The sequence below is a fragment of the Euleptes europaea genome, chromosome 19 (assembly GCF_029931775.1).
Source record: "Euleptes europaea isolate rEulEur1 chromosome 19, rEulEur1.hap1, whole genome shotgun sequence".
NCBI classification, from domain to species: domain Eukaryota; kingdom Metazoa; phylum Chordata; class Lepidosauria; order Squamata; family Sphaerodactylidae; genus Euleptes; species Euleptes europaea.
In genome coordinates, this window is record NC_079330.1 from 10,466,395 (window position 1) to 10,479,088 (window position 12,694).

General features: G+C 46.6%; 1 protein-coding gene across 1 annotated transcript; it reads right to left on the reverse strand.

Annotated features, from left to right (window-relative positions):
• Window positions 1-1,442: 1,442 nt before the first annotated feature.
• On the reverse strand, window positions 1,443-8,077 carry LOC130491799 (guanylin-like). The gene is made up of 3 exons (XM_056865592.1): window positions 8,000-8,077; window positions 5,361-5,559; window positions 1,443-1,507 (listed from the first exon to the last, which is right to left on the reverse strand). Exons 1-3 carry the CDS (start codon window positions 8,075-8,077, stop codon window positions 1,443-1,445), a joined length of 342 nt encoding a protein of 113 aa, XP_056721570.1.
• Window positions 8,078-12,694: the final 4,617 nt, after the last annotated feature.

Here is a 12,694-nt window from a genome sequence, read left to right on the forward strand (position 1 = left end):
GATCGGGCTAGCCTGGGCCATCTTGGTCAGGGAGGCGAGCATCTGTTTAAGCTTCCCAGGATGCTTCTTCCTCCCAGCTAAGAAACCCAACGTAGGTTTATACCAGTTCTCTGCAAGAATGCACAAATGTCCAAAGCTGTTCCATAAGAGGAAGAAGAGAAGAAACACTGGTTTTTATACCCTGCTCTGTGGGAGGAGATCCTTGCACCTACAGAAAGGCTAGTCCAAGCCATTGGCTAGATCTCCCATTTTTAGGGTTGCCAGCTCTGGGTTAGGAAATACCTGGAGATTTGGGGAGCAGAGCCTGAGGAGGGTGGGGTTTGGAGAGGGGGACTTCAATGCCATAGAGTCCAATGGCCAACGCGGTCATTTTCTCCAGGGGAACTGATCTTTATTGGGTGGAAATCTGTTGTAATAGCAGGAGATCTCCAGCCACCACCTGGAGGTTGGCAACCCTACCCATTTGCAATGGGAGGCTGGGAGCTGTGTCAAGGTATACATGCCCCTACCCATACGGCCCTCAGACCCTGTCCCTGTGTGGATCCTCGAGTGTTTGTCTACACAAACACAGCTTAGGCTTAGTATCCTCCCCTGAGAAAGAGACAGACATATAGAAGCTTAACCAATTCTTTACCTTTATTGACCTAACCAAGTGTACAGAATAGAAAAAGGAAAAAGAAAAGTCAAGCGGCTCAAAATATGGGAGCAGTTTTTACAAGGCCTTGTGGGGGATATTTCTGAGTCAGCTGGAATGCTGAGTTATTGTCCTGCAAACATTGCCTGTTTATCATGCTCTGTGCACGAGAGATCCCCTGAGCATCCCAGCATGAGTCCCAGATTAGTGTGCGTGTGATAGCGTTCCTATGGGAACCTGGCTCTCCCCTGAGAGGATGCATTTTGACTGCACACAGCTCTGATTATGATTCTTGGGTTTCATATAAGCAGGACTGTCCCCACACCGGTCAAAACATGACACAAAAAGAACCTGGAGGCAGTTTTAGGGACATTCCTATCATTGCTGAAATTCTGCATTGTTTTCTCAATGAGTGCACATGCGCATTGGTAATGTAAGGAGAGGTAGCCATGAATGAACTGAAGAAACTGACTGTCGAAACAAATGGCACGTAAAAGGGGTTCTGCCCAACATTTGGAAATGAGAATTGAATTGGAGGAGAATTTCTAATGCGTTGGTCCTGCTTCGGAAACAAGATCAGGAGATGTGAAGCTTCGAAATCCAGGTGCCAACAGACGCACGGAGATGTCAGCAGCATTCCTGTGCTGCTGGCTACCTTCTCTGCCCCTCCCTGATAGCTGACCCCAAAGATAAGCGATATTACTGATAAAAAAGAGTCCTCTGATCGATTGAAGCAAGGCGTCTGTTACCCGCAGTCCATGATCTCAGGCCTCCCAGCGGGTCGTGCCGAAGGTCCCCTCCATGTTCATTAACAGCCGCTGCATGCAGCATTGACACATAGTTCACACAAGTCGGGGTCGTTCACAGCAAGTTCTGATCGGGAGAAGAAAGAGACCAGATTGGCCATTTGTATAAGAGATGTTTACAAAGGTTTCCAATCCCCTGGTCAAACAAATTAGAAATCTGCTTTGTCTAGGATCTAGTTTTTTTAAAAAAAATGCTCTGTCTTCGGCTGTCCGGTTCACATTAATGGGATTCGCAAGTGACAGTAGCCCTTTTCAGGCATTACATTGTAGGGTTGCCAGGTGCCCGCTGGTGGCGGGCAAACCCCCGGCAATTATCCCCTCTGCCCGCCGACCACCTGAGGGTCGGCGGGCAGACATGCATGCGCGCATGCATACTGCGCGCATCACGTCTGGGTTAGAACCGGAAGTTCCCCCTCGGGAGGGGCCTTTTACCTCTTGGTTTGAGTGGTAAAGGGCTGCTTTACCACTCAAACTAAGAGGTAAAGGCCCTTTGCGATGCGGCACTTCTGGTTCTAAACCGGCAGTGACGCACGTGCATCGGTGCGTCGGCGTCTGCGTGTGCGTGCGCAAACACACACTTTACAAGAAGAGCCTCCCGCCAGAGGAGGGAAGGGACCTGGCAACCCTACATCCATGTTCTCCTGGGTCACAGCCCAGGTTGCCAAGTCTGGATTGGGAAATTCCTAGAAATTTGGGAGGGGAGTCTAGGGAGGGTGGGGTGTGGGCAGGGACCTCAGTGGGGTACAATGCCATAGAGACCACCCTCCTAAGCAGCCATTTTCTCCAGGGGAAATAGATGTCTGTAATCTGGAGATCAGTTGTAATTCCAGGAGGGACTTCAGTGCCATATAGTTCAATTGCCAAAGCAGCCATGTTCTCCAGGGGAACTGATCTCTATCGGCAGGCGATCAGCTGTAATAGCAGATCTCCAGCTACTACCTAGAATTGGCCAACCCTGTCTTTGCATGCAGAAGGTCCCTGGGAGGGTGGGGTTTGGGGAGGGAAGAAATCTCAGCAGGGTACAGTATGATAGACTTCACCCTCCAAAGCAGCCATTTTCTCAACGAGAACTGTTCTCTGTAGACTGGAGATCTGTTATAATTCCAGATCTCCAGGCTAGGGTTGCCGGGTTCCTCTTCACCACCGGTGGGAGGTTTTGGGGGCAGAGACTGGGTAGGACAGGGTTTGGGGAGGGGAGGGACTTGAATGCCATATAGTTCAATTTCCAAAGCAGCCATTCTCTCCAGGGGAACTGAGCTCTATCGACTGGAGATTATTTGTGATAGCAGGAGATCTCCAGCTATTACCTGGAGGTTATAAAAAACAGTACAGGAAACTTGTATACACACAAAGTGCAAATATTTATAAGCTACTGAGGTGAAACCTAGACCATATACTTGACATATACACAACACAATTATATACAATATATACAATTCACACAGAAAAATTGAATAAAAGTTCCAGAGGTCTCAGCAGAGTACCAAATGATTGATAATATTGTAATCCTTGTGTAAAGTTCATGTGAAGCCACAATCAAAGATGGATACAGCCGTTTCAGATCCACAGCAGTGGAAATCTTTCTTCAGTCCTTCTAAAAATTAATATATTACCATCAGTATATAAATATATAAAGATTATGGCTATTAAAAATAAGTTAATACAGTATACTTACAATACAAAAGTGCTGTTACATAGTCATCATTCCTTCCCACACAGGGTGGGAAGGAATGATGACTATGTAACAGCACTTTTGTATTGTAAGTATACTGTATTAACTTATTTTAATAGTATATATTGTATATAATTGTGTTGTGTATGTGTCAAGTATATGGTCTAGGTTTCACCTCAATAGCTTTTAAATATTTGCACTTTGTATGTATACAAGTTTCCTGTACTGTTTTTTATAACCTTTCGGTACAAGTACAGAGGTGCCGTTTTTCTCCCCATTACCTGGAGGTTGGCAGCCCTATATTCTCTCTCTCTCTCTCTCTCTCTCTCTCTCTCTCTCTCTCTCTCTCTCTCTCTCTCTCTCTCTCTCTCTCTCTCTCTCTCTCTCTCTCTCTCTGTGTGTGTGTGTGTGTGTGTGTGTGTGCCTGTGAAATATCCAGCAGGCAGAACTGAAAGGTGACAGCCGTGGACCTCAATCCGTTGGCATGGCCTTTCAGCATGGACATTGCACACAGGGGAAGGGTGTCTCTTAGCTTGCTTCAGGCTGAAATGTTTGCAAGCGGATTAGAAGCCTGGCTTTTCTGAGACCAAAAAACAACTACTCAGATAATGACTCACCTGCTAGCAGGGAGTCCCAGGGTCAAAGCCAGACTCTGCTCTATGACCAGAGTTGCCAACTCTGGGTTGGGAAATACCTGGATATTTGGGGGGTGGAGCCTGAGGAAGGTGGGGTTTGGGGAGGGGAGGGACTTCAATGCCATCGAGTTCAATGGCCAAAGCTGCCCTTTTCTCCAGGGGAACTGATCTGTGTCACCTGGAGATCAGTTGTAGTTGTGGGAGATCTCCAGGCACCACCTGGAGGTTGAAAACCCTAGAGATGTGGAACCCTAGCAGGGGCTATAATGCAATAGTGTGCACTCGCCGAAGCACCCATTTTCTCCAGGGGAACTGATTTCTGTAGCCTGGAGGTCAGTTGCAATTCCAAGAGCTCTCCAGCCGCTACTTGGAGGTTGGCAACCCTAGATTAAGCCTGGTGGTTCCTGTGACTGCCAGAATCCATGGGGTTTGGCTGTGCTTCCTCCTGGCCATTAGTGGCCCTTCAGGAGAGAAAACTTCCCAGTAAGATAAAGGGCCATTTTTTATTTGCTGCCCACTCTATAATGACTGCTAGTAGCTTCTCTTGCACACGTCTGGCACAATGGCATGTTCCACCCTGCCCTGGGCAATATGTATCTGACATCGTCTCTGGCATGCGGAGCAATCGTCTCCATTGATAGTTCACAGAGCTCTAGGGTTGCCAGCCTCCAGGTACTAGCTGGAGATCTCCTGCTATTACAACTGATCTCCAGCCAATAGAGATCAGTTCCCCTGGAGAAAATGGCCGCTTTGGCAACTGGACTCTATGGCATTGAAGCCCCTCCCCAAACCCCGCTCTCCTCAGGCTCCACCCCCAAAAACCTCCCACCGGTAGCGAAGAGGGACCTGGCAACCGTAGAGGGCTCCTCATCTCCAGCCCCTCAAATAAATAAGGAGTTGCCTAGGAGTGAAAGAAAGGCAAATAACAGGAAGGCTTGCAAAGCAGAGAGCAGCTTGCGAAAGAATGTCTTGAGTCAGCCTAGATAAGGATAACCAAACATTGGCAGGGGGAGAGAAATGATACCGGGAAGGTGTGTGTTTATGGTCTTTTATGCATGGCTGTTTCACTCACAGTCTGTCACCCCTCTGAGGACTTTGGGTCTTTGTGTTGGTTATGCATGCCGTTTCTTGCAGTCAGAGGTCGCCTCGCTCTCCCCCCCTCCGTTTCTCCCATGTTTTGCCCAAGTTTTGAGGGATCTGCTTTATCTCAAATTTGAAAACACGGGCCAAACATGGGGAAACAGAGGGGGAGAGCGAGGCGACCTCTGAAGGTCAGAAACTGCATGCCTAATCCAAACAAATCCAAGTCGTTGGAGGGGTGTTGGTGAGTGAAACAGTCATGAGTAAAAGACCTAGGGTTGCCAGGTCCCTCTTCGCCACCGGCAGGAGGCTTTTGGGGGCAGAGCCTGAGGAAGGCGGGGTTTGGGGAGGGGAGGGACTTCAATGCCATAGAATCCAATTGCTAAAGCGGTCATTTTCTCCAGGTGGACTGATCTCTATCAGCTGGAGATCGCTTGTAATAGCGGGAGATCTCCAGCTAGTACCTGCAGGTGGGCAACCCTACTCTATGTGGCCAAGGGGGGCCAAGAAGGCCAGGTCTCTGTACAACTTACCAAGCCTCCTGAAAATGCCAGGGGCATCTTCCTTGGCACAGACCGGGCGCAAGTCCTTTGGCAGCTCTGGGTTCAAACAGAGTTGTAAGTAAGTGACCTGGGTCTCACTTCTCCCGGTGGAGGAACCTGGTTTGTCCTCTTTTCCCAGGAGTTCCTTCATTTTTTTCACCGATTCCAGTGGAAAAACCAATTCACCATCCTGATCCAAGGGACACAAAAATAGCAAGTAAGTTATGTAGGGTATGAGTAAAAAATAAAATTCTATCTATCTATCTATCTATCTGGATTGGTATTTCTTTCGTTTTTTAAGGAGCGTTTTATTATCACACTTTGCAATTTAGAGTCAGATGGAAAGTACAAAATTATATAGATTCACCCAGAGAAATGTATGTTGAATAGATTAAGAGTTTATTGTTTCGTTTAGTCAATGTATGGTTGTGTGTAGTGTGTACTGATTTTTACATATTTTGTGTCTGATGTTTTTTGGGATGTTTTGAAAATAATAATAATAAAAAATTAAAAATAGCAAGTATGGCCAGAGGATCGCAAACCCTCCGGGATTGCACAGATGAAAATAGAGGGTCTTTCTTGTCATGCTTCTGTTTGCATACCAAATCTCACAGCCAGATGTTCTGCCTATACATATGCCATCAGCTTAGGGTTGCCAGATCCCATTTAGCTATTGGCGGGAGGTTTTTGGGGTGGAGCTTGAGGAGGGCGGGGTTTGGGGAGGGGAGGGACTTCAATGCCATAGAGTCCAATGGCCAAAGCTACCATTTTTTCCAGGTGAACTGATCTCTATTGGCTGGAGATCCATTGCAATAGCAGGAGATCTCCAGCTAGTACCTGGAGGTTGGCAACCCTACATCAGCTGCAAGATACATTTGTTTAAACCACAATGCACCACTTAAAAACCCAAGGTTAAAGATATGCTAGGGAAATGTCATGGTCTTACAAGCTACCTGTCACACCTTTAGCTCACCTTCCTCCAAGAAGCTTAGAGTAGCATTAATGGTTCTCCTCTCCTCTATTTTAGCAGCACAACAGCCCTGCAAAGTAGGTTAGGGTGGGAGAGAATATCTAGCCTAAAGTCTCCCAGGGGTTCTCCTGTTTTCCATTTTATCTTCACAACAGCTGTGTGAGACGGGGCAGGGTGAAGGAATGACCGGCCCAAGTTTTCCACGGCTGAGCATGGATTTGAACTCGGGCCTCCAAGTGCAGCCCTTCCTTGAACTGCTGCCTCCCACCGACTCCCAGCAGTTCAAAATGAACCTCACCAGCATGTGAAAAGGCAGGTGGCACGCTACGTGGATTTCCGCACTCGCTCCGTGTGCATCTACTCACGTGTTTGTTAAAGACGAGGAGCCCTCATTCCCCACCGAGATTTAACTATATAGAAGATCCATGGCGAAATTTAGACAGGAGCAATCAAAGAACAAAACACTTCCTGTGTCCCAGCTTGCCTTTCAGGCCTAGATCCTCCTGCATCCTTTAGATGTCAATAGCAATTGGCCCCTGCCTGGAAAGCTATGTACACATTACTAAAACACCACACACAAAAAGACCCTTGATGCAGTCATATATATGGTCACCACATTTTTTTTTTTTTTGTAATGTGTTACAAGCCCTGACCTGGATGGCCCAGGCTAGCCTGATCTCATCAGGTCTTGGAAGCTAAGCAGGGTCAGCCCTGGTTAGTACTCGGATGGGAGACTTCCAAGGAAGTCGAGGGCTGCTACACAGAGCCAGGCAGTAGCAAACCACCCCTGTTCATCTCTTGTCTTGAAAATAGGGTTACCAACCTCCAGGTATGAGTTGGAGATCTTCTGTTATTACAACTGATCTCCAGCCGATAGAGATCAGTTCACAGGCAGAAAATTGTCGCTTTGGCCATTGGACTCTATAGCATTGAAGTCCCTCCCCTCCCCAAACTCCGCCCTTCTCAGTCTCCGCCCCCAAAATCTCCCGTTGGTGGCAAAGAGGGACCTGGCAACCCTACTTGAAAACCCTACGGGCTCGCCATAAGTCAACCGTAACTTGACGGGACTTTCAACCACAGCCAATGGGTTATAAAGGTTCACATTGACATCATTACCATAGAAAGGAAAAAAGGTGGAAAATAACCACCACATTGGAAGCTATGGAAAGAAAGGTGCTTGGTCCAGTTGTGGGATTGATTGATTGTGTGTGTGTGTGTGTGTGAGGGGGAACCCTGCGTTTCTGGGATTGAAGTGAACAATAAGTATGGAACAGAAAAAGAAATGTGACGGGAGAGCTTTGCTCAATTCCATCTGAGGCCAAATGCAGCCTTGCTAAATGGAGATCAGTTGTAATAGTGGGAGATTTCCAGCTACTACCCTGAGGTTGAACACATGTACACATGAAGCTGCCTTATACTGAATCAGACCCTTGGTCCATCAAAGTCAGTATTTTCTACTCAGATTGGCAGCAGCTCTCCAGGTTCTCAGGCGGAGGTCTTTCCCATCACCCACTTGCCTAGTCCCTTTAACTGTAGATGCCGGGGATTGAACCTGGGACCTTCTGCATGCCAAGCAGAGGCTCTACCGCTGAGCCACAGCCCCCTCCCCTAATACTCAACCTGTAGAGTGATATTGACGTATCGAGAGCAGCAACCTCACCTGGACTTGTACACCAGCCTGGGAGATGTGTGTCAACAACAGGAGCACAATCATCACCGGGGCAAAGATGACCGCCATGATTATTCTCCGCAAGGTCCTTCCAAAAGGGCTGTGCTTTTAGCCTCTGGGATCTGACCTCTGCTCCTGCAAAAATCGTTCCGTCTCTCTTCCTCGCTCTTGCTGGTGGGCACACGCTTGAGCCTCTGTCCTTCCCAAACGCCAAGCGCCACCTTATAAAGCCAACGCTCAGGACGGACTTGGTCATTCATTAATCAGGCCAGGTTTCATTGAGCAAACTTATCACCATCCCATAAAGCCAGGGTGGAAGTTCACTGAATGTGTGGGACTGCCCCCCCCCCCCCGGTACGATTTTGTGTACCTGGGTCTGAGGAAATGTCTATAATGCGGAACTATTAAAATCTCAATCCATGGGAAATGGGGCAGGGGGACAGGGGCACAGCTTGGGTTTGACAGGCAGGCTTTAGGGCAAAGGTTGACCTGAGAGCCAATGAAAACCTCAGCTGATTCTGGAGCTAGGGTGGCCTACCTCCAGGTGGTGACTGGAGATCTCCTGCTGTTACAACTGATCTCCAGGCGATTGAGATCAGTTCACCTGGAGAAAATGGCCGCTTTGGCAATTGGACTCTATGGCATTGAAGTCCCTCCCCTCTCCAAACCATGCCCTCTCCAGGCTCCACCCTCAAAATTTCCAGGTCTTGCCCAACCCAGAGTTGGCAATCCTATCTGTAGCAGAATGGAGGAGCTTTATGGAAGGTTGCCAACCTCCGGGTACTAGCTGGAGATCACCTGCTATTACAATTGATCTCCAGCCAATTGAGATTAGTTCACCTGGAGAAAATGGCTGCTTTGACAATTGTACTCTATGGCATTGGAGTCGCTCCCCTCTCCAAACCCTGCCCTTTTTAGGCTCTGCCCCAAATACCTCCTGCCGGTGGTGAAGAGGGACCAGGCAACCCTACATAATGGGGTGATTGGTCCTAAGTGCGGGGAGATGTAGATTCCACTCAGCCCTTAATTTGAGTGGGTGATCTTAAGGGTTGCCAGCTCTAGGTTGGGAAATACCTGGAGATTTTGGAGCCTGAGGAGGGTGGGCTTTGGTGAGGGGAAGGACTTCAGTGGGGTATAATGCCATAGAGTCCACCTTCCAAAGCAGCCATTTTCTCCAGGTGAACGGATCTCTGTCGCCTGGAAATCAGTTGTGGGGAAAGGATGCCACAGAATCCACCCTCTGAAGCTGTTGTCTTCTCCAGGGGAACAAATCTTTGCAGACTGGAGATGGGTTGCAATTCTAGAAGAACTCCAGGTCCCACCCTACTCCATGTTGGCTACCCTTCTATGCTTGCAGAAGACCCACGGGTTCATTCCCCAACATGGTTGGTTAAGAAGGATTTCAGGTGTGTGAAGGCTCATGGAATCAGACCATCTCCAGAGGTAACGGGACCAGTGACCTCATTTGGTCAAAGGTAGCTTCAGATTCCCGGCTACCGCCAGAGGCAGGTATATTAATGGTGTCAGAATTTATTGCGCTTTCCTTCCTTGGGGCAGCGATGAAACCATAAATCCAGCCTAAGCGGAGCTAAAGATGGCAAAGACCAACAAACCCCGGAAACAGCTGCCAAACCAGTCAGCTCGTAAAGCCAGTGTGGGTGTTTCCTCTCCCCTCTCCGTGGAGATGTTTCTGTGCTCGACGTGTTTTTGTGCAGCCATGTGCTATGGCAGCAGGACTTTGCTCATAGAACAGGCTGCTTCTTCGTTTGTTTTTTTGTCATTTTTGCTTTCAGTGTATTGGTAAGGTTGGTAACTCTGGGTCAGGAAATTCCTGGAGACTGGGGGTTTGAGGAGCCTAGGGTTGCCAACCTCCAGGTGGTATTAACGTATAGTCCAATATCTGTGTGTGTGTAAAGTGCTGTCAAGTCACAGCTGACTTTTAGCAACCCCTTTTTGGGGTTTTCATGGCAAGAGACTAACAGAGGTGGTTTGCCAGTGCCTTCCTCTGCACAGCAACCCTGGTATTCCTTGGTGGTCTCCCATCCAAATACTAACCAGGGCTGATCCTGCTTAGCTTCTGAGATGTGGCGAGATGTGGCTAGCCTGGGCCATCCAGGTCAGGGCTAGTCAAATATCTATAGTACATTAATTACAACCTACAACTCGTGAGTTATTATTTCAAATAAAAGAATCTACGAGCAATATTTGAAATAATAACTCACAGATTGTAGGTTGTAATTAATGTACTATAGATATTGGACTGTATGTTAATATTTCATTTAGTCACAGTGCTATGGTTTTGTTATACTCTTCTTATAGGATGAGGTTTTTCCTTTCTTTACAACCTCCAGGTGGTGGCTGGAGAGCTCCCGTTATTATGACTGATCTCCAGCTGACAGAGATCAGTTCACCTGGACAAAGAGGATGCTTTAAAAGGTGGACTCTATGGAATTATACCCTTTTGAAGTCTCCCCCCTCCTCAAACCCCGCCCTCCCCAGGCTCCACCCCCAAACTCTCCAGGTATTTTCCAGACCAGAGTTGGCAACCCTAATGGAGCCTGGGGAGGACAAGGTTTGGGGAGGGAACAGGGTTGCCCGGTCCCTCTTCGTTACTGGTGGGAGGTTTTGGGGAGGGAGCCTGAGGGCAGGGCTTGGGGAGGGGAGGGACTTCAATGCCATGGAGTCCAATGGCCAAAGCGGCTATTTTCTACAGGTGAACTGATCTCTACTGGCTGAAGATCAGTTGTAATAGCAGGAGATCTCCAGCTAGTACTGGGAGGTTAGATAAATATAAGTTAGCCTGCTGTATAGTGAGTTAGCAAACAAGGAACAGCAGAAAAAACAAACAGCAATGCTTTAAATGCTATAGTAATCTTATTCAATTTAGGCATGTACAAAAACACAATTATGAATTCATTATGTGTACAATAGTATGCATGAAAGTCAAAATCATATGGTTAAATGCGTTGTTCAGTCACATGCGTGAAACTAAAAGTAACAAGAAAGTCTTCGTGAATATATCGCCAACTTGCAACAAGGAGACGTTCAGTTGCAGTCACAAAGCGTCAAGTAGTTTAAAGTGTAGATAATGATTTTCTTCTGTAGCCGCTTCATAGAGTATAATAACTCATAATTCACATGAGTGGCAATGACGGACCACGCCAATAAGAAAAATACAGGGGGGCGGATATGTCCCTGTTTTGACCGCAAAAGGTCTTCAGCAGCAGCCAACTCGGCCTGTATAATAACAAGCTCCTGCATTGGATAGGAACAAATGTCCTGGGAGGTTGGCAACCCTAGGAGGGAAGGGGCCTTATCAGGGTGTAATGGCACGGAGTCCACCCTCCAAAGCAGCCATTTTCTCTGCCATCTGGAGATCAGTTGTCATGCTGGGACATTGCCAGGCCTCACCTGGAGGCTGGCAAGCCTTGAATTATTTATTCCTTGCCTCTCCACATAAAAGTCTGGGGCATAGCTGAACGTCAAAAAAAGTATTCTGGAACACTAAAGCCGCAAGATAAAGAGGATGGAAAGAAAACTGCAGCAGGCACGCAGAGGGACAAATGGAATGAAACGATTTGAAAACAGCATCAGATATAGCCTTAGGAAGCATTTAAACAGCCAATATAAAATCAAGGAAAGCGTATTAAAGGAACCATGGGATAAAACCAAGGCGAGCTGATCAAACAACTAATAAAACTTTACAGGGAAGGAGAATCTAAAAGGCTTGGGAGACTACAATACACGGAACAGATAAATCAATTTGCAATATATTTTGCTTAGACAACGGCTGTTGGGTTAAGAGCGTGCAAGAGCCAAATTATTAGGGTTACCAGGTCTCTCTTCACCACTGGCGGGAGGTTTTTGGGGAAGAGCCTGAGGAGGGCCGGGTTTGGGGAGGGGAGGGTTACAAATTAATAATTTGTAACCTGGAGGTTACAAATTAATAAAATGGTGGAACTAATGTTGTACAAATAGTTGAAACTGAACAGAAGCTGGGAAACTAAGGCTATGAATTTTTATATGAAAATCTATATTGCAAGCACTTCAGAAGTAGCAGTTATACATACTTTTCATACATTAATTACACATTAAAGAATCCAACTATATGGAACTGTCAATATTTATGACATATATCCATTCAATATTATATGTTGTTGTCTTGTTGACTGATATACTGAATGGATAGATGTCATAAATATTGACAGTTCCATATAGATGGATTGATCAATTTATGAAAAGTACGTATAACTGCTACTTCTAAATTGTTTGCAGTATAGATTTTCATGTAAAAATGCATAGCCTTAGTTGTTCAGCTTCTGTTCAGTACCTGTAGGCTGGCAACCCTACTGAGCTTGCCATATTGTGATATTCTGCTGATTTATGTCTTCTCCGATGCCTTATGGCTTAGAATTGGACTTTATAATGTTTTTAACTGTTTAAACTGCTTTTGTTATGTTATTAGCAACACCCACACTCCAAATGTAAGTAACTTTAAATTTTACAAAAAGTTATTTATTCATGAATACAAGCTAATGAATGCATTCAGAAAATGGATAACCTTTGTAACGAATTCACAGGTTTCAGCACGTTTCCCCCCCACCACCACCATGTTTTCTGTTTTTTGTTATATTTCCTCTGACTTTTTATTACCTGCGCTGATTGGGGTAATGACTGTAATAATTC

Coding starts and splice junctions, on each gene's coding strand:
- LOC130491799 (XM_056865592.1), bottom strand. CDS start 8,077: ATGGCGGTCATCTTTGCCCCGGTGATGATTGTGCTCCTGTTGTTGACA. Junction 5,560..7,999: donor AGGCTGGTGTACAAGTCCAG/GTGAGGTTGCTG, acceptor CCCTTGGATCAG/GATGGTGAATTGGTTTTTCC. Junction 1,508..5,360: donor TGGCATTTTCAGGAGGCTTG/GTAAGTTGTACA, acceptor TCTCCCGATCAG/AACTTGCTGTGAACGACCCC.